Source organism: Tubulanus polymorphus, chromosome 5 (genome assembly GCF_964204645.1).
Source record: "Tubulanus polymorphus chromosome 5, tnTubPoly1.2, whole genome shotgun sequence".
Classification (NCBI taxonomy): Eukaryota; Metazoa; Nemertea; class Palaeonemertea; order Tubulaniformes; family Tubulanidae; genus Tubulanus; species Tubulanus polymorphus.
In genome coordinates this window covers 7,035,431-7,056,493 of record NC_134029.1, presented here as the reverse complement: position 1 = coordinate 7,056,493, position 21,063 = coordinate 7,035,431, and the positions used below count along the sequence as shown (strand labels likewise).

Genomic DNA, 21,063 nt, shown 5'->3' with positions numbered 1-21,063 from the left:
TTCAATACTAATATCCTTCAGTTTGCCGTCTTCACCTAGTTTTTACCTTTAACCCGGGTGGCTGGCTAACTGTACGATGAGTTGTTTATTTACATTGTCCTCACACTCGATATTTTGGTCCCAATTCCAAATTATCATGAACTTATCAACCCATTAATCTGGTTGGCATTTGTCAATATTATCAATATTTGATAGGTAAGACTTACTATGACGTGGTAAAAGTGGTAATTCGTCGAAAAAAAAACATCACGAAAGACGCAACCATAATAATCTTTATTGATAATCAGGGCCGTACCAAGCAGGGACCCAGAAATTTTGGAAAAGTGCCCTTTTTGCAATCATTGTTATAATATAAGCCTTCCGTCGGGTTCGGGTCCTGCCCCCCCCCCCCCCACCAAAATGCACTTCTGGTCGTCATGTTATGGGTACACCGACCGTGTTTACGATTAAACCGATTTTATTATAACAAAAACAACCCACTTTTATGGCCAATAACTACAATGTAGATCCGCTGAAATTCCTCGATTTCTCATAAACATTCTCGTAACGTAACAACTATGTAAACATTAATAACTGATAAGAAATCTATCGTCACCAGAGTCAACTCGTCGACCATTTGCGTGGAAAATACTATTTTCCTTTTAGTATCGCGGGAATGAACGTTTGATGGCTTCGTTAGGTAGAACATGAAAAAAAAATGTATAAATGCACTATTTAGTGATGAGGAGTTCATTGGCGGTGCACAATTTTTCCACGCTACACCGTAAGCTAGACAGACGATTTTACCACTTCGTCCGCATTCAAGAATTTGAATATCGAGAAATTTTAATCGAGAAATAATGCACGGATACGACGCTGTATACGATGTTTCAACTAGTGGTGACCAGATCATTCGATTATATACGAATGGAACACCTACAAGTGCGCGTCATATTCTACTCGCAAATCTGGAAGGTAAAGTAGAACTGCCAATTAATAGGTTTACTATTTTCAAATTAGAATTTTGATTTCTTCGCTTCAAATCACACTTAAGCTTGATGGAGATTCGTCATCTTCGATCAGAGTCACTACTCTAATATAATATGGATCAAAATTCGATAAGGTTTTTTCAATTTGGCCTGGTTGCTAGCATTTCTATTTCAAGGAAAGTAATAGTTCTTAAAGCTTAAATATTTTCGAAGAACACGGCCATTCCAAATAGAAAAGAGACGACCGGTATAGGACGTATTGTATATTCCATAAAGAACCCATTATAAATTCCAAAATTCATTACGTCTGAATGTACAACAAACGATAGAATTGAATAAAACGAATCCGCCTTCTTTTTTCATCCAGGTAACGGGAATATTGCCTCAAGAATTCGAGTATTCCCACCACCCGACGATACGAACTATTACGACAGCGTTGGAGAACTGATTTGGAAGTTAGGAATTCCAATTTTGCTACTTTTAGGCACGTTTGGAAACGTCTCGTGCCTAATCGTAATGACGAAGAATGATCCACGCGTACCGACACATTTGTTACTATCGTGCTTGGCAATATTCGATACTCTGGGTTTATACATTGGTCTATCTCGCTACTGGGTATTTTACCTGACCGATGGTATCGATATTTGGACATTTTCGGAAGCGGTTTGTAAATTTGGTCATTTTTTCGTTTATTACCTGCTCCAGTGTTCGTCGTGGATTTTAGTGGCCGTTACGATCGAGCGGTTTATAGTCACGTGCGCACCGATTCACGCTAAAACGATGACCACGACACGGAACGCCGTGATCGCGTTGGTGACCATGTTCATCGCGTTGTTTATTCTGAACTCCCACTATTTCCACACGGTCGAACTGATAATCACGAGAAAAAATGAGACTCTTTGCTGGTCGGAGGACTTGCATAACCGACTTTTCTTAGATCGTACGTGGGCGTTGATCGATTTGACAGTATACTCCCTCGTCCCGCTTGTAATCATCTTCGTATGCAACGTTTCGATCATTGTCAAGGTCAGGGTCAGCCATCGCCGCACCAGTTGCGGAAACGCCCGAGTAGTTCCGAATCGACAAAAACGAATCAGCAGCATGACTGCCATGTTGGTGACCGTAAATTTCGTCTTTATGATCACAACATTGCCAATTTCAATTTATGTTATCGTTTTCTATCAGAAAGGAAAGGACTATTTGCATTTGGAAGTGAAAAACAGCCAAAACAGAGAACAAATTCTCGACTCCAACGCGATTTTGTGGCCGTTGTTAAATCTACTTCAATACAGTAACAACGCCTTGAATTTTTATCTGTACTGCATCAGTGGGCCCAGATTTAGGGAGCAATATTCGCAGTTGTTTCGGAGATTCTCCAACAGAATAGCTCCCAACCCTTCGGAAACGACAGCAGCTAGAATAGTAGAGACACCGCCAATTGAGAGAGACAAATTCTGAAACAAGTTTCGAATTTACAATATGTTGTTTCATAGAATATAATCTCGATTATGAAAAATCGAATGAATCTCACACTGATTCTAGACTCAATCGCTGTAAATACCTTATTTTACTGTGTTTCAACTATAGCGACTATAAATGGGAGGAATTGTGTCAAACACAGCTGAAAATGAGGGATTATGACAATATATATTGTTAATGTGCATGCGACAACTGCAGCAGACTGTTCATAAATACGTTAGTGTATATTGGCTCTGGATCTCGGAAATAAATTGAAAACTTTTTGCTCGATACGAAACAACACGTGTGGCTAGACAAAGCGAGAACACGCAAGGCTCGGTCAGTGAACGAAATGATTGACTCAGTTGCCGTCAAAAATACCGTTTAAAATCAGGATTTGCATTTCGTTCAGTTTCATATTGTGTCGCTATATCAATTCATTTACATATACTTCAATCAGAAATATGTGCGCACAATTGGCTGCCTGAAATGATATTTGCGCAATGTAGATCGATTCAGTAGCATGGAGCTTACCCAAACCAAGCTGGTGTTTGAATATATTCACACAACTGTTCTATACCCACGCATCGGCTGTCCTACTCATACGCAGCCAGGTATATGAAGTCGAGAGGAGTTCTATACGGAAACGTTATTCGGTTGTTATCGTAAGTACGGACGAAATGGAGAAATAGTTTGTTGAATACATCGGAAAATCTGATAGCGATGATTACGATTCCCGAGACGATTTTAATTTGTGTAATTGCGCATCCTTGCGCGGCTAATTTGCCGAGAATCGAATATCAACTACTTTCTCGCGTACATGTGGTTTTAAATGAAATTCACATCCGAGCGACGAAACCTACGTATATTTCTATTTCATTTTTTCAGATGAACTCAAAATTTGCATTTAATGTGTGCAATATGGTCACAAAGAGTCGTCGTTGATCAGGGCTTCTTAGTATAAAATCGATCCGAAAGCAAAAATGGTGTCGTTGGTGATTATAAAAAGCATATCGTTGATTTTGATATGGATAATAGCGTTTTTCTTCGGGTACTTACCAATTCTCGTGCAGAAACTAATTCAAAAACGAGGAAACGCGAAACACGCCGACCTGACAGCTAAGGTTATGACGAGCTTACATTTCATTGCGGGCGGAGTTTTTTTGGGCACAATTCTGTTACATCTAATTCCCAGTGTCGAAATGCAGTTTACGACCGCTAATCTAGGAGTGAAAATCGACTATCCCGTAGCGCAATTAGTTATCGCGACGGGACTTATCGCGTTTCTGTTGATGGAACATTTCCTGATATTTTGGATGGATCGAATGCGTAAAAAAGGTTACAATGACATGGCCGATATGCTAGCGTCAGACGTGGAAGAGGTACATTTCATGCGCCATTACAAAGAAGCGAATGAGTACGGCGCGATCGACTCCGAAAATCCACCGGATCCGCTTAACGGCAGTTGCCACGGTCCTCCCGTGGCGGTTAAAACCTCGGAGGAGGACGATTCCTCCTCGCAACCAGCTGAACTGCCGTGTGGTGAACCCGTTTCACTGGATGACTATGAAACGCAGCCGACCTCGCAAAATGCTGATAGGACTACGATGCTTTTGCGCTCGTACGCTATTGTTATAGCCCTGTCGTTGCATTCTATTTTCGAAGGAATGGTGATTGGATTTCAAAAAACTCCCAGTGGCGCTTGGGGTATGTTCGGGGCTTTGTCGTTTCACAAGGCGCTCGTTGCCTTCAGTCTCGGTCAAAAACTATCCGAGGTCCGTGACAAGATCACTAATCGTCACGTGATCGGTATTCTGATAATATTCTCGCTAATGCCACCTATCGGCGGTGTAATCGCCACGATAATGACCGCGTACAACTCTAATAACCTTGGTATGCAAGTAGCTCGAGCGATTCTCGAAGGAATCGCCACGGGTAGTTTCATGTACGTTACGTTTTTTGACATGTTGAAATTCGAAGCCGGCCAGAGATTGAATGTATGGTATTCGTTGATGTTAGTTATTGGTTTTATCTGTATTTCCTTGCAGATGATATTTATGCCCATGAGTGCTATGGTCATTGGCAGTGGGCATGCCGTTAGTTCCGTTGATAATTCAACTTCACAAAGCGCTATGTAGTAAATTCATTATAATGAGTTACATGGGTTCATACGTCGACTTCCAGTGACAGCTTGTGTTGATCCGAGCTTGGAAATGCTGCAATATGCATGTGTTCTCCAAAACGAACTGATATTGACCCCACGTTAGATCCGAATATATTCAGAATTGGCTTTATACCCATGTTGTCACAAAGTCAACGCTTCTCCATTTAGAAAAAGATATTCCGAGAAATTTGATTTTTACATGAAATTCGAGCGTTCTTGCCTTAATTTGTTAGAGAGATTCATTTCATTTTGATAATGGTGATTGATAGTTAAATGACAATGAAATTATCTCTGTTGAATATATATATTCTGTATTCTGATGATAGTCTTATCGTTGCAGTGGTACTATCGTTTTTTTTTCCTCAAGTATCTTCGATTACTCGTGCAAAATACTGGAGTGTCAACGATCACCAATCATGTCAAATACTGTTAAACATCTGGAGTAAAACAATTCAAACATTGCAGGCCTTACATCCAAGCAAAACAATCGCCAAGAGCTGAAATGAATTCGAACATCTGTCGCTTAGATCAATATGCATAGAATATCGGCACCATTTACAGCAATTAGTATTCATATTGTTTCGAAAGAATACACAAATCTTCTGGTGTTTATGAAAACCAGTAAAAAGTCTCTTTTGCTTCGAAATTTCGTTGCAATCTGCAATATAATGTAAAAATGATATAATAGTGTTTTGTTGTTAACGTTATCTACTATAGTTTTATTGATTGAATAATCTGCAATAAAGTTGTTTTCGATTATCAAAACGCGACGTGCTCATCGTTCTTGTCCTGTTATGAAATGAGGCAAAAATGATTCCTTTCACAAAACTGAAAATCTTTTATTACGTTATGTAATATCACTCGCAGTAATTCAGGCTATTGTGACTAGAACGAGTGGTGGATCCTATTGGATTTTTTGCACGTCTGATGTACACGTGATTGTGCAAAAAAATCGTTCTCAATTCGTCGTTGGTTTCGAGAAGAATTGAGTTCCAAATGATGTAAAATAACTGTCAACATTCAGTTGAAACGCGGATATTTCATATATAGATTTAGTCGATATCAAAAAGCCCGGCTGAAGATAAGAGAATGATGCTTTTACAATGCCACGTGTAAGTAATCTATACCGGTTCTGTGAAGTTTTAAAACACATGATCCAATCGATTATCGTCTGATATGAGAGGCTATTAGACTTCGATGGGGTATGGGGCACAGAATGTGTCAATTATCGACCGGTTAAGATACAATTCTTTTTTAACAACAGGCGCCGCTATGAATAGCTTAAAATTCCATAAAAATACGGGATTCTATATCATTGATTTGATGATTAGGCGCGATTGGATATTAATTCACGCAACGATAGAATAAACATCAGCATCGCCAATCTTTTAATATAACACCTGCGCTTATATCGACAATACATTTATTACTAGGTTTTCTATAATCTATAATACGGTCATGAATGCGGTCGTATCTCGATGTATATTAGATTTTACAGTTTGCTGTTGCTGATTTCTCAGCGATTCTAGCAATTCGTTTCTCATATTTGCCGTGTTCAACACCCGCGCCAGCAGATTCCAGCGTTGCCTGGCGTTACTATCGCCAACCTTCTCCACGACGTCGCCGCTACTGCGGTTCTAGAAAAGAATATGAATCAAAAATACCATGGCTTACCGTATTAAGTATCGTAAAGCCGTTGCTTCAATGGTCATTAGCATATTAGATTTTGGAACTACAAAACTCACGGCATTTTCAACTGCTGTATTTTCATCTACCGCGCATACGCTGTCCAGATATTTTCTTCTTTCGATCATTTTCTCCTGGAATTGGAACAATAAAGGAACTATCAAAATTCTTCCTATTGTATGGATTATCACTATTATTGTTATTATTTTACTATTATCATTATTGTTATTATTATCAATATAACTATTATTAATACTATCATTATATTTTTGTAATACGCTGTAATTTCTGCGTTATTTTTGTGTTCTGTGCAATGTTATCATAACTTGTGGAGTAAATCAACTAAACTGAAACCTGAAGGCGTCACCGCTAGACTGTACCATGGTTCTTCTACCTTAACAAAGTATGGCGAATGGCACACATGAGTAGATAACAGGGCTCGGAAGCCTCGTTTCGTACTATGACAATCAAGGTACATGCAACATAAGTTAACATGAAACACTTTTCTAACACTCTTCAATAAATATCGAGTATACGCCACCTTACTTACGAGAAATTCTGGATCCCCATCTTCGCATAACCAGGGATAACTGTGTCGCGATGTATCATCAGTTGCCTGATGAAATTTAAATAAATGAAAAATGAAATCATTCTTTGCATACAATCAGACGAGATTTACCATACAATTTACCTGCGAGCATCGTTTATTTCTTAACCGACAGGAATCGTTTTCGGTCACCGAGTCTCTGAATGCAGGGTTGCAGTGTCCATCGGCATCATCGCTGGTCGCTTTCAAGATAAACGACTTTTCATCTCTGCGCCTATCTCCGCTCTCATCCTGTTCTAGCAGTGAATCATCTCGGGGTAACTCGGACAAATGTTCCACCTCGATTTTGCGAACAGAATCATCGATTTCGACATTTCCTTCCTCAGAACTTACGTCCAACAACGGCAAAACACGAGTTTTCGTGAGATAAGAAAAAGTTCTCCTCGTTTTGCAACTGTTGTCTGTTTTGTCCTGATGTTTAGCGTATGTTGGCCGCGAAGAAGAAGGCGTAATTCTTCTTCTTGACAGTTTATCTTCAAAAAAGAAACAAAGGACTGCCATTTACTGCCATTTTTATTTGAATGCAACGAAAGGCACCGATTCTGTGAATGCCAAAGTATCGGTACGGATAGAATTAATTGCACTGTTAATTACCAGAACCTGGTGACTTCCCAATATTAGTTTCCATTGTATCTTGCTGGAATTAGTAGAAATAATCAGTAAGATTAGCGAATAACCAAAACTTCAGAGGAACGGAGGAGAGGTAGGCCTATTTTTCGATATGCATGTCTAATGAAACGTGTGAAAATTCAAAATTTGGCTCACAGATTTCCCGGCGGAAGATGAGAATGTTTGTGAAGGATGTTTGATACCAGAGACCTCCTTGATTGCAACTATCATCTATGACAAACAAAAAGAGTATAGATTCAATTGAAATATATATCATTTCATCCAAAGCTTTTCCATCCCTAACTCGACGGAGAAACTGAACTTATATGCCTCGAGACATGACATTAGTGAAAACTAAAATTGGCTTTTACACGTGAGGTAGGACTTGGCCATATATACAAGCTACGTACTTGATATGCCAAATAACAATAACATGACGAAGCAATTATATAAATCTAACCGCGTATAACAGAGAAATAATGAGAAAGTGGCAAAATATCGAATTTGGCAATTTCAAAGAGTTAGAATATAATCCATTATCTATATTTACCCGACTGTTGAATAAAACGTAGACAAGAAATAGTGTCAAACCCTGTAAAAAATGGAGATCAGTGATTTCGTATCAAATGTTTAATGATCTACTTTATGATTAGTTTGTGGTTTCTAGTCCGAAGATATGCAAATACCTGCAGCGAATTGAACAAGGTAAAAATGTACTGAAACGCCGTGGACGAGTTGTCTAACATCAGTATACCAAACACCCAAGTTATACCCATAGACGGAACCAATGGAATCAATGCCCTGAGCCCTTGGCTGTAAAGATAAGAATATTCTAAATACGTAATCAACAAAAGTATGACTTTCAAATCCAAAAATTTGTTTAACCTGGCTTTGTCTTTGATGCTTCGATTTGGCGATGTCGTACCACCACTTTTAGCGACGACCCGGATCAGCAGAATAACAATGACTGAATTTACCTGGCAGCATGTCGAAAGAAGAATTACTTTCAATATCGATGATAAGAACCAATTTCGAAAGTTGAAATGCGATAAGAATCTGATGGTAAATTCACTTACAATAATTACGCCCATGACGGGACCAATGAATGCGTAGATAAGTCCATTTTCTACCGATAACCAGCAACTATAACATATAAGTTAGTAAATAATGGATACAATTGAAATTGGATAGAGAATCACTCAAGAGACATGGCGAAACGTGCATTGTAGGATTAAGGAAATTGAATAATCTTGTAATGAATTCTGAGTAAATTTCCCTGGTCATATTTAGACAACGCTAATCACATTTAGTATATAGGTTTTCAATAATAGCAATCATTTTAATTTGTGTTAATACTCACTAGTATTCATTACCATATCCTTCGCCCTGGGTTAGAGCGAAACATACGCCAACAATCAAAATACACATCCCTACAACAAAATTTATGTTCGGTTCTATTTTCCAGGTATAAACCCGATCAAAATCTGCGCTGGAACGAAATTGCTGGCATTCTTCTTACCCCAGCTGCCGAAGGCGTACCATTTACTGCGGTCCGGTTGGCGTTTCATGAAGTTTCTATAGTTGAGCGTCTTCCTGGCAAGATCAACACCTTGGCACAGCAGAAATGCGAATACGGCCAACCACAAAATATGAAGGACAATCGAAACGGTCGCACAAACAACCTACAATTTAGAGAAATTTTATTTTTGATTCCGAAAGCGACGACAGAAACAAACAATCATTCGAAAGTAGAATAGTTAGTTACCCTGTTTTCTGTTTGCTCAAGACCAGTCATAAGCACTAGATTGCCGGCCGCTAAAGCCGCGCACATGTTAATAACTATTGTCTTGCGTTCTTTCGGAATGCTCTTCGGAACGGGTCGCAGCTTACCCAACTTACTGTAATGAATAAAATGAAATAATTTAGAACATATGATATGATAAAACGTTAGATGTTATGGAGAATGGTCTATGAGGCAGCAATCATTCTGTTTCGTGATATTTCGATAACTAATGAAAGCTTTAGTCAACTTACAAGTCGATTACTATGTAAATGATGATACAAACGATACAACAAACTATACTACATGAACACCCTACAGTTGTTAATATGTGAAGTCCCAACGCATCTGAAACAGACTGAAAATAAAAGAATGATGTCAAGAAATATTAGCTGAATTCCTATACATGTGAGATATGCTGACGGCGTATTTTAAAAATTACTATATTCAACGAACCACTGTTGACATCAAAACTGCGAAGTTGGTCATGTGATTACAGCTGCAAGTGGTCGAATTTTTGTCACTCGCAGTTTTTACCCGTTTACAACCTCTAGTCGACCACGAGCCTCCGTTTGGCATTTCGAAATCCCAAAATGCACATCGTGGAGAATATTGGTTATCCTGCAACAAAAATGCTTAGATAATCCATTACCTTGAATGAAATGTGGATGTACCACCTGATGCTGGCCTTAGTTATTCATTTTTCAACCATACTTTTTGTAATCATTCGCATTCCCAATACGAAAATCTTTGGTAAATCTTCAAGTGTACATTTTGGACATACGTATATTCTTGTTCACGTTTTCTAGTAACTTATAACGATAATAACGTGAATCCTTGTTGTACATGTAGTTGAAAACTTACCCGTAAATGGTTGACGGTGTATTTCAATGGTGGGTCCAATGCGTAATCAATATCAGGTAAAATTCTAACCGACAAAACACGAGAGTTCGCCTTGAATACATCACCACGTGAATTCCTAGAAACAACATCAATCATCAACAGACTGAAAATCATGCGTACGAATATCGACTACCATTCTATGTAAGAACTATATTCAAAAGTTGGTGTAAACATTGCAGGCATTTTTCACGTAAATCTTCATTTGTATGTTTCGCACCTCTACTGACACACAGATAGAGTCCTCAATTTCACACCAGTTTAATTAATGTGATTTGTATGGTATACTGGAACTTACTTGTTTGCTGGTAGTACGTTTGATATTGTTCTGTATTGCACCGTGGCTATACCAATCATCTTACTATCTAAAAAAATGGCAATACTACTTTTTTATATAGATTTTATATTGATTTCATTCTATTTCTAAAATGTCATCAACTTGTTGTGTGTGATATTTCTGATTAGGAATATAGTAACCTCCTGAAAATTTCAAGGCTTTCCATTGTAACTCTAACATATCGTTTGACTCCAGCACCCAATCTGGTAAGTTAGCAGTTCGCGTCGGCATTCTAATCTGCTGCTTGCACTTTTTTCCGTCGTTATCTACGGAATTCACTCTTTTGACCTGAAGAACTTACAAAATCTCACAGAATTGGAAACATATTTAAGAAAGCGCATAGAGTTATCTTTGTTTACCTGAATAGAGTTTCTGGTTATCACATTTTGAAACCGTTAATGATTAGTGCACGGTTGCACAGTTATAGGTTTAAGACCGGTCTACGCTCATTTTGGTTTTGGTTCTATAGCCAAGCTAACGACATATTAATCTAGTCTTATGATTAAAGGTCACTCTTGGACTTCAGTCAAGACTGGGCCCTAAAATCAATGTTGAAGGTTGGCTACGTAATTAATGTTTTTTGAATCACTTAACGCATGTCAAATATCAGACCCGGAAAAGCTTCCTGGTATTCTCTCATCTAAATCAATTTACTTACCGAGGTTTTCCTTGACAATTTCCTTCATTCCTTCGTCGGTTTGTGCAGCCTGTGCATACATAGCTCCATGATCGCCGACCACCCCTAACATTTCCCCGGCAATTTCCGTGTCAGACTAAAGCAAAGACAAAGCAAACATCTAACTTTCCAATCATTGTCGCTTAATCTCGATGATTGACCAGAACGAAGCAACGGACTTACTAGTTCTTCCCAACTTTCCAAATTAACCGGGTCCAATGCTTGACTCGCTGACGTCATAAAATCCTGAAACAGAAAATCGAAAAATGAATTGGTAGATACCTTCAGCTATGAATGATTGCATTCTCTCAATAATACGCCCCCTTGTAGAAAAATAGAATAAAAATGTGTCATTGGGTTCAAAAATGAAATTTTGAAATATGCGATCCCAAGAATCATTTTCACGATAACTGCTAAGGTCACGGGTAGTTAACACCGTATATTTCCCCCATAACCTCTGTCCTATCGTGGTGTAAAATGGGATACGATTTCGCTCGCCTGTTTGAAAAATGGTAAATAAAAATGGTATTCTACCGGTGCAATTTTGCCTGCCGAATCCGACTGCGCTTCGATTTTGTTGAGAGTTTTCAAAATTGACACCGACGCGGATATTTCTTTAGGGAGTAACGCTTCCTTGGATGCTGTCACGTCGGTTATGTTCACCAGCGTTTTACATAGTTCACGCGGGGTCGATTCTTCCATTCCACTCGACACGGCAAGAGCCTGAAAAAGTATACCGTATCAGGAGCCCGTAGTGGCCGGTTCGTGGATATAGCGACATTTACAATACTCGCCACTTTTTCTAATTCAATGAACTGCGGCGAAATACAGTTACTCCGATTAGTGTTTGTCCACAGAGCAGTTTCGTTAACAGACAAAACACAGTCCCGCGTTACTAAACCTACAATTCAATGAATAGAAAATCTTCGTCTTTCTCGTTACTACTGAAGAGCATTGTGGCCACATGGTTTTTTCGAAATTTCTACTTTAAAACCAAAATTTCGACTTAGTTACTCGACATTTATATCATAAAATTCATAATCTAATCATAAAAAACGTCTTATAAATGGCGTCTATCTTATAAGACTTGCAAAAAATCGCATGGTCTCCCGTTTGTGTAAACAAATTTTGTAATTACATTTATCAAATTATTGGGTCATATATTTACCCAATTTCGACTTGGGACAAGGTACGTGTGCAGTTTTGCCGAGGTTAGTTTCTGGGAAGGTCAGACCATTTTCACTGACTTCAGCCGGGCAAGTAAGCAACGCTGGAAATATAATGTACTGTTGCCGCTTTATCGCGAATCTATAACAAAGGTATCGAAAGAAGTCTTGGTCGTGGTGGTTAATAATGTTACAGTCTGAGTGGTCGGTGCCAACCTTTGTTGAATACAGTGAGATATGACTCGGAGCGAGCACCAGGACCGGCTCCGTTCTCGGCATGGCAGGATATAATCGCGTCCGATTTCACGCTGTATATCGTCAGTGTCGTTTCCACACTCGATTTGATGCCTGATAAACGAAATAAATTTTCAAGATTTTGTTTTGAGAATTTCTTAGAATTATGAATTCATTAAGGATAAAGATAATGTTTTATATCGCAATGGATCCATGGAAATTAAGAAGTACAAGCGTTTCTACAGAATTATAGCAATAACGATCAGTTTCGCAAAAACCTTTGTTTTTTATTTTTTATATTTAAAAATACTTCGAATAACAAAGAGATTCGGGGTGTTATCTTTTTCCGCTTACCCATTTGGATCGCATCGGGAACAGGTCGTAACACGACTCCGTCTCTCTCCCAGACAACTTCGACCTTACCACCGCTTACATATTTGCCATTGGGCAATAGTTTACAAGTCCACGTAGCCCTCGTACCGACCTCAGCGGCAACGCTTTGCGGTGACAACTTTACATTTACAACTGATTTGATATTAATTTCTCGATGAGTCGTCGTCGTTTTAAATGAATCACCTTCGACCAAACACACGAGTGTCCCTGCAATATTGATCAACAGCCCGTCGCTAATGTAATGAAATTTCCAATTCAATTGATATCAAACACAGACGTGTTTCTTACGAGATGATCATAGAACTACGTGCGTAACTTCGGGAATCACAAGAAAGCACACTTGATAATATATTTTCCCACATTGATGATATTTCGAAAATTACAAAATTTTTGGTTTTCTAAAAATGGCATTTAGATAGGATTAGATTTAGATGGGATCTCGAAACTGTCATGCGAATAAACTTTGAAATGTCATCATTGTAGGACTATTCTATAACTGCATCACTACATCAGTTTATCCGTCAGGTCCAAAAATAACTTGGTAACAAAATTATATTACATTATGCGCATTTTCCTAATGAAACATTATTCGCCTAAGATAATGAAAAATCCGCGTCTGTAAAATGAATAAGGACGAAAAGCTGTAAAGCTTACCTGAATCACCAGACTGAATGGGGTCAAAAGTTATATACGATTTGAAAGTTTGCTCTCTTCTGGTTGTGACGTTATAATGAATACGGCGTTCTAATTTCGATGATTTCATGATCGTGTAGTGGTTTAATGTCCAAGAAAATTTCACACCCGACCCATCGCCGATGACATCAGCATTACACACGAGTGTTACCGCCTCGCCTACCGAGTAGAGTCTTTGTTGTCGGCTGTCGAAATATACGGACACAAACTGACCTGGAATTGATGTGAAAAGAAACAGTCGAATCCTAAACAACTACTTTTGGAGGTCTTATTAGTTCGAACGTCCATTTCATTTCAGAATACGTAGGTACTTCTTGTCAGATATTTTGCAAAGATGCTTAGTACAGCGGAATTTCTCTTAAACTCGGTACTGGGAGAGTCGCAAATGATGAATTCCCTTGTCATCGACTCGGTACTTGAAAGGTCCACTTGATGAAATTATCACGGGGTCTTAGTCAACACATGAGAACCGTACCTGCAGGTGGAACGATCTTGTCAAGCTTTATCCACTGGAGGCCGGGTATGGAACTGTGAGAGTCAGACAGATAATTTTCCACCGGTAAAATTGGTATCGTCTGCGGCGGCATTGCAGACGACAGTTCTAAGATAATACTCACAAGAATTCCTTTCCTGTAATAATGACATAGTAATTCAGTAGTATCGTATATTCTGTAACTTAACTTGGTCCACATATGGATTATAGGATATGCGTATCTGTCGAACCTGAAATGATCCACCTTGATGTTATACAAGTAATACCCGAAAATGTTTGTAAAGATAGGCGTCACCTGAAACGTTCACAACAAGACAGATGCTAAAGAATGGACACCGAGCACTTGCAATGATGATTCCATGTTTTGGTTATTCAAAAATCTATAAAGACATCAATGGTTTACAAATGCTTTTCTAATCATCACCTTCGTTAGTATTAGCTCTGATAATTTTTCGAACCGTTGCGAAGATTGGTTATACAGTCTATTTGACCAGGTAACTAAGCCACTCAGTTTCGTGTTGTTGCTATCGTACGTCTGCGCCAATGTCGAGTTGAGCGCATATTCCAAAACGTAAATCTTCGAATGTCCTTAGAAAAAAATATTGATGGAGAAATACAATTTATCTGTCTTTTTCCTATTGAAATATTTATAGAATTTTTATGTAGTATCATTGCGCATCTGGGAGTCGAACCCCTATTATATTATCATTCCATAATACCTCTAGTATGTACAGTCTTTGAAGTGGACTTCACAATCGCCGAATTTGTTGTTATCGGTCTCATTTTGATGGTGTACCCTTTATCTGCAGTTAGATTACGGATTGTTAACTCGCCAAATGGAGCCTGCGTGAAAAACTTCAGAGGCATTTCACCGGTGGTTTCAGCAATGATCTAGATACGGGAAAGTAGGGATGACGGTTAGTTTTTCAAAAAGAGAGGTCTTCTATATTTTTTCTTTTTTTGTGTCGATTAGCGAACTCACTTCATAATGGCTGAAGTCGCGTGTAGACAAACTTTCCATTTTCCGATAAGTGACAATTACGTCAACTTTGTTGACGAGGAGAACGCTGAAACTTTGGTAATCTAGAAAATATCAATAGTGCAGCTTCAATGCTTGAAGGTATCAAAATGCCAAGCGACGGATTCGATCAGCTGATGAACCAATGGGTCCCTCGGCTTTTTTTGGGAAGCGTCACTGATCCATCAGACTCAATGATTCGTTTGCGTCATTGCCGTGGATTTTACGTATGTTTTGATAAGATATTTTTTATCTTAAAACAGGGATGACCCTGCTATTTATTTGATCTGTAGTTCGTTCGTTCGATTTTTATGATTTGGTGTCCCTTACAAACCCACCACACATGCCGGGACCGAAACAGGGGGACTTACATCTTTCAAACACTGTGAGTTTAGTGGATTTTGGTCCAAGCTTTCCACCGGTACTTACGCCTACGCAACAATAAGTACCCAGCCCGGCTTGTTCAACGACGTGTGTGGCCTGATTTCCTTGGAATGAAAATCAAATGAAAGTAACGATATGCAGGTGGTTCCTACAGAGAATTCATGACTTCAGATTTTGGACGTTAATTTACCCGAAGTACTTGTTTGTTTCAATAGATTTTGATCGTGCAGAAATCTTACGCGCACCGTTCCATCGCCAACTACAACGGTGCACGTCATTTCAAAACGGACGCCTTCGAAAATTTTCGGTTTTACCGACGATTCTAGCTTCACCTTCGGTAGCATAGTTACTTTGCGTTGGCTTTTAAAATTTCCGATTGTGCAGCGATATTGCCCTGAAAAGAATATTTGAAGACCATGGCATCTTTTGTGAACTAATAAAATTTGTCTTCTTCCCTTGTCATCGGATAGATAGGGATAACATACTTTCTGGGTAATGAAACTTCAACTTTCTCAACCTCTTACCAATTTTCCTTATCTGATGTCTAAAATTCCTAAAATTTTTCTGTCTTCAAAATTTAGTCAAACCTAAGACTTTTAATTGCGTATAGTTTATAATGAATTTGATTTCTATCTTCCTATAAAAACCGCTATTGTAATCGATACTTTGTTTTCGTGCATACCTGCGTCGCTGTAAATCATAGGATTGATTCTCAATGTCGACGTTACTGTATTTTCCTTTTCGATACGACGTATTTGTATTCTGTTACCGTCGCTAACGATTGGTGAGCCTCCTTTCGACCAAGTCGTCCGCCGGTTGTCTGAAACGTTGGCCTTACACGTCAAAATAGCCCAGGTAATGGGGTTCTTATTCGTGTCGCCAGAAGTGTAACGAGATATTCGCATCTCGTACAACATACCAAACTCCGCACTCCCACGTTTTACACCTTTATTCGGAGGAAAAAATAAAGAATTCATTCAAAATTTCTTGAGTGTTGCTTAGCATTTCAACTAAGAATAGTGGAATATATACGAAGTCGCGGAGGTGACATGGTGAAAAACATATGTTTCTTCTCGGGAACGAGATGCGAGATATAGCGATGTTTTGTTTTTCGTCGAAAAAGTTCTAGAAATTATAATAGTATTCCTCGGTAAATGCTAGGTATCACCATTTCATTTGACTTGACTGTGGGTTCTAGGACAATTTCCCAGTCTATCGCCCCGACTATTACGAAATTATAACGCCACCTGGTGTATTTAGCATTCATTCCAAAAGTCTACATTTTTCGCCATGTCACTTCCGGGGCTCCATAGGATTATCATATAACTATGACTTTTTGAATATATCTCAGATACTAACGCAAATTGTTGTTTTGTCTCAGTCTATCTCTTCTCTGCCGCAAATCCTCTGTGTTGCGTATCTTAGGTTTGAAACTGGTATGCGCAATTACACTGCCAGGTCTATTTTGTGATAATACGAATATAATACCAGATTAATATTCTATGTCACAAAGAAAGCGCAGTGTGAAAGGACAGAGTTACGTTGTGATATTTCATTTCACTTATGAAAAATAATAAAATCTGTGTTTTTAATTCTTTCTTTAAGACTCCTATCTTGAGGATATACTATTCACACATGTTTCTGTGGTGTTTTGATATGATATTTTAAAAAGAGGTCTTTATTCAAACTTACGAAAACGAATGAACAGTAAATTGAAAGTTGTCATAGCCTAGAGCTTGCTTAGCGCCAATCATCTGAAAAGTTGTCGACGAAAAGAAACATTTTTTAAAGTAATTCTTCAACATTTGTCGAATCGTCTACAGGTTTAAATGGTAACTCGCCATTTGAGATGGAATTAAAGTGAATGAAATATGATTAATAAGAATTAGAATAGAATGTAATGAATTGCAAGATAAAAAGAATATAGAGAAAATACATACAAACTTTGTAAGATTTTGCTGTAACGATAAATACAAGGGACTGCCTTCTTTTGAGTAATCGTTGTGCCATTCTAACGAAAGGCGGAAATCGATTCTAGATTCAGTGCCTGCGGCGATCCATGAAATATCTATAAAGATGTTTTTTCATTTCATAGAGCAAGGATTCATCAAAGAAAAAAACGATTCCAACGATTCCCCGCGTACGTATGTGCGCTCTCAGTTGCCCCTGTATTATGTTAAAAAAAGTATTCGGCTTGGAATTATTTGTATGTAAAATTATATGTACTGTTGTCATAAATAAATTCACCGATGCCTTTTTGAACGATGTTGGAAATGCTTGCTGAAATAATTTCTCAAATATGATATTTTACCGGAGGTATTGCCTCGAAACTGGACATCTTTGAGCAGATTTCCGCCGATTATCTGATACCAAGCGTCGCACAGTCCTTTTGCGCTCGTAATTTCAATCATAGTGAAGATCGCTACGATGATTTTGATATAGTCACCCGCTGTAACTGGTGGTTCAAGCATTTTGGCTCCAAAAACCGGCATTTCAAAAAAACCGTCCGAAAACCGTCTTAACTTCTCCGCCCGAACGTAAAATATTTCATATCCGTATCGTCTTAATCCTTATTAGATGAGGCTAATAACACGTGGAATATCACTTGATCACTTTCCATCCGACCGAAAGCATTTGAATCAAAGACCAATAAATCAACTTCATTTTTATCTAATTCTATTCACTTGTGGATATGGCCATATCCAAATATGGCTTACTGTACTAGTCATTTAGTCAATTGTTCCACAATTATAAAACACTTGCTCTCGCTTCGATGTTGGTATGACTTTTTTCTTCTGGTTATTACGGTTAGATCGGATGCGAGTAAGACAGATGCACATTTCGATACGAATGGGAATTCAACAAGCATTTCCCTTATCTGCGCGTAGATATGTGTTCAGAGATTTTATCAAGTTTTATCACTTGGTACATAATATGCGAACAACTATTAATACAACAAACCGGCACGCAGGGTCAAACCGGAAAGCATCTACCGTCATTAGTTCCAATTTCACAAAAAGGTTTAACTAAGATTTATGGTTTAGTTGCTTCATGTTTTCAATGAGGCCAACAATTCAAAACTTAACCGTTTTAAGCTTAAACCTTTTCATAAAACTGGACCCTAGTTAGAGATCAACGATGGAATTTATCATGAATATGGTTTCATGGTCTAAAACAATATTTTTGGTTTAGTAGGCGTTTACATAATGCTCAATTAATAGTTTAATGTCTTCAGGGCCTGGTTCTTCACTTCATAGTAAGTTTGAGAAAGGTCTTGAATATTAAAACAGGCTTTGTAACAAATGAAATTAGCTTTTAGCTATCATGGTGTTTTGGCTGATACATTTACCAGGCATCTTATATATTTGCCTGAATTGCAACTTTTTTCAATATTCATTAATCTTCTATTTGGTATCATTTAACCATCTCAAAATATTTTCCGGTTAATGTTCCCGCTAGGAACGGTGTATTGCCATGTATCGGTTGAATGATATATCATTTCAATACAATTACTATCGTATATTTGTTGGGAAAAAACCCAAGACTCATATCAACTTAAACTTTATTTTGGTATTTGGTTCGCGATTGTGCGCTTTTGTCTAGAAATATGTTGCAAGATGTAACGGTTTGCCTGACAAATAACATCATTTCGCTTCTGAATTTCATACCAGTCATATTGTACAGAAAGAAATTAATCGCGCTGTTCGCGTAAACCAAAAGCAGACAGAAGTTGAAAACAGTTTGATTGGGAACGATTAGCTTATTGCCCCGCAACAGACCATACACGACCACAGGACTTGAGGTCACGATGAAGAATGTACACACGCATACGAGCATGACGGTTATATCTACATTAGCTCCGGAAGATGCGGATGTTCTGGTAGTAAGTAATCCGCTCCTATTACGAGCGTATATGCGAAGTTTTACTACTATTGCTATGTTAGTGACTACCAAAATGGTAAAAGGTAAAATTGAGTATTTTATCAAATCTACATGCGTGTACACGGCGAACCAGAAATGAACGAATCTTTTCCGAGGTATGCAAATGTCGTGCGGAGTACTCTGGAAGACCAAAATGGTTGAAGAGTTTAATGCCGCGAAAACAAGAGAAAGTGTACAACAGACTCCCCTAGCTCTTTTTGCACTGCACATAATATGTACCTTTAACGGCAAATAAATGGATATAACGCGTTCAATAGCAACAACAACCAAAATATAACTCGATAAATCAGGAAATAAACCCGAACAGAATAGCATCATCAAACAGGTGAAATGGTTTATCTTGTTAAAACGGATGCTCCAAAATTCTCCGATCGTCATCGGTAAGGCCACCAGTAAAAGAATGCAAGTGTCAGTCACGGCCAAAGCTCTCAGATATAAGCTGATAGTAGTTCCTCTCGTATTAGGTCTCGATAGGACGATAATGGAAAGCACATTGCCGATCGTTCCAAATCCGACGAGTACTGTCACAATTACCAAACGAATAGTGTCGGCGAACACGTATAGGTCTGCCTCATCGGCAACTGCAGCTGCCGACCAGGAAATGTTCAGGGACATCGCAATAGCTCCTCTCGAATATCTCGAAATGTCGATATATTGGATTTTGACGAGCAAAATCAAGAAAAAATCCCTGTTTGTATTCTATTCGAAATTCGAAAAAGGAATTATCCTTTTGAAGTTAAACGAGAGCCTGCGGGCGTAGGAGAAAGCCTTCAGGCAAAACATGGAGTATAAACTAAAAAAGTTTGCAATAATCGATACGAATCAAAAATTATATTCATTTATACAAAATCGGCCACACGACGCTAAGAAGAGTTCGGAATGTTTTCTCATTATAATGTCTGGTGCTAAGTTACGCGATTCTGAATTTCCTCAAATAATTCTGACCAATCGGTAACGTAACGTGTCATAGGACTTGATCAAGATTGTGAAAAAAAAAACAAATTTCGCATTCCCGTTTCTAACCACCCGCGAAAACTCCGGCGTCCGTCGTGGGATCCACCGATATCGATATTCATCGGTTTCGAACCCTCTGATCAGACTACTGAGAAACGTCAACAAGATGAAATATTACAGCTGTATTCAACAATTTAAATTCGCCGTCCGCATCAACGACAAATTTAATTTATTGATAGATTGATAGTACTAAGGAGACGCCAGCGTTCATTAAACAAAGCTTTTCACGCCACTTCCCATTTCAATCCTTCTGACACGATTTGGTGCGTGAAATTTTCTGTTTTACTTCACTGAAATTTCTCTAAATTAAAGAGTAACGTGTCGTATGAGTCATCAGAACAACGCCAACGAAACTGCTGAGGTCAGGAACGTGACTGATGATTCGACGTTTGATTGTTGCCTGGGAGTAAAAAAAGACTGGTCTCATAGTCCCGGACGTTAGTGTCGTTGGAATGCAATAAAAAGTAAATTAGATGCACCAACATACAACATATATAAACTGGACCTGATGCGAGTTATAATTCTTTTACTGGTATGCAAG

General features: G+C 38.5%; 5 protein-coding genes across 6 annotated transcripts; 2 read left to right on the top strand and 3 right to left on the bottom strand.

Annotated features, from left to right (window-relative positions):
• Positions 1–839: 839 nt before the first annotated feature.
• Positions 840–2,426, top strand: LOC141905518 (C-C chemokine receptor 1-like protein 1). The gene is made up of 2 exons (XM_074794394.1): positions 840–954; positions 1,336–2,426. Exons 1-2 carry the CDS (start codon positions 840–842, stop codon positions 2,424–2,426), a joined length of 1,206 nt encoding a protein of 401 aa, XP_074650495.1.
• A 490-nt stretch (positions 2,427–2,916) lies between these two features.
• LOC141905930 (zinc transporter ZIP1-like) lies at positions 2,917–5,247 on the top strand. Its single transcript, XM_074795039.1, has 2 exons — positions 2,917–3,091; positions 3,315–5,247. Exon 2 carries the CDS (start codon positions 3,410–3,412, stop codon positions 4,562–4,564), a length of 1,155 nt encoding a protein of 384 aa, XP_074651140.1. The 5' UTR covers positions 2,917–3,091; positions 3,315–3,409; the 3' UTR covers positions 4,565–5,247.
• A 777-nt stretch (positions 5,248–6,024) lies between these two features.
• On the bottom strand, positions 6,025–14,369 carry LOC141905663 (adhesion G protein-coupled receptor L3-like). 2 transcript variants are annotated; one of them, XM_074794630.1, is made up of 27 exons: positions 14,147–14,369; positions 13,633–13,884; positions 12,940–13,185; positions 12,568–12,699; positions 12,354–12,455; positions 11,980–12,086; positions 11,720–11,908; positions 11,369–11,431; positions 11,168–11,282; positions 10,650–10,805; positions 10,471–10,537; positions 10,137–10,251; positions 9,729–9,893; positions 9,527–9,630; positions 9,258–9,390; positions 9,012–9,174; positions 8,853–8,922; positions 8,569–8,635; positions 8,378–8,469; positions 8,179–8,305; positions 8,043–8,084; positions 7,649–7,723; positions 7,478–7,520; positions 6,968–7,356; positions 6,827–6,892; positions 6,336–6,410; positions 6,025–6,227 (listed from the first exon to the last, which is right to left on the bottom strand). In XM_074794630.1, exons 1-27 carry the CDS (start codon positions 14,361–14,363, stop codon positions 6,036–6,038), a joined length of 3,564 nt encoding a protein of 1,187 aa, XP_074650731.1. In that variant the 5' UTR covers positions 14,364–14,369; the 3' UTR covers positions 6,025–6,035. The 2 variants fall into 2 exon arrangements, with proteins under 2 accessions (XP_074650731.1, XP_074650732.1); XM_074794631.1 differs by lacking the exon at positions 7,649–7,723.
• A 500-nt stretch (positions 14,370–14,869) lies between these two features.
• Positions 14,870–18,397, bottom strand: LOC141905517 (uncharacterized). Its single transcript, XM_074794393.1, has 9 exons — positions 17,878–18,397; positions 17,507–17,634; positions 17,259–17,320; positions 16,926–17,026; positions 16,249–16,512; positions 15,757–15,960; positions 15,554–15,670; positions 15,147–15,247; positions 14,870–15,055 (listed from the first exon to the last, which is right to left on the bottom strand). Exons 1-9 carry the CDS (start codon positions 18,056–18,058, stop codon positions 14,870–14,872), a joined length of 1,344 nt encoding a protein of 447 aa, XP_074650494.1. The 5' UTR covers positions 18,059–18,397.
• Positions 18,398–19,121: 724 nt separating this feature from the next.
• On the bottom strand, positions 19,122–20,123 carry LOC141905514 (uncharacterized). Its single transcript, XM_074794391.1, has 2 exons — positions 19,728–20,123; positions 19,122–19,628 (listed from the first exon to the last, which is right to left on the bottom strand). Exons 1-2 carry the CDS (start codon positions 20,121–20,123, stop codon positions 19,122–19,124), a joined length of 903 nt encoding a protein of 300 aa, XP_074650492.1.
• Between the last annotated feature and the right edge of the window lie 940 nt (positions 20,124–21,063).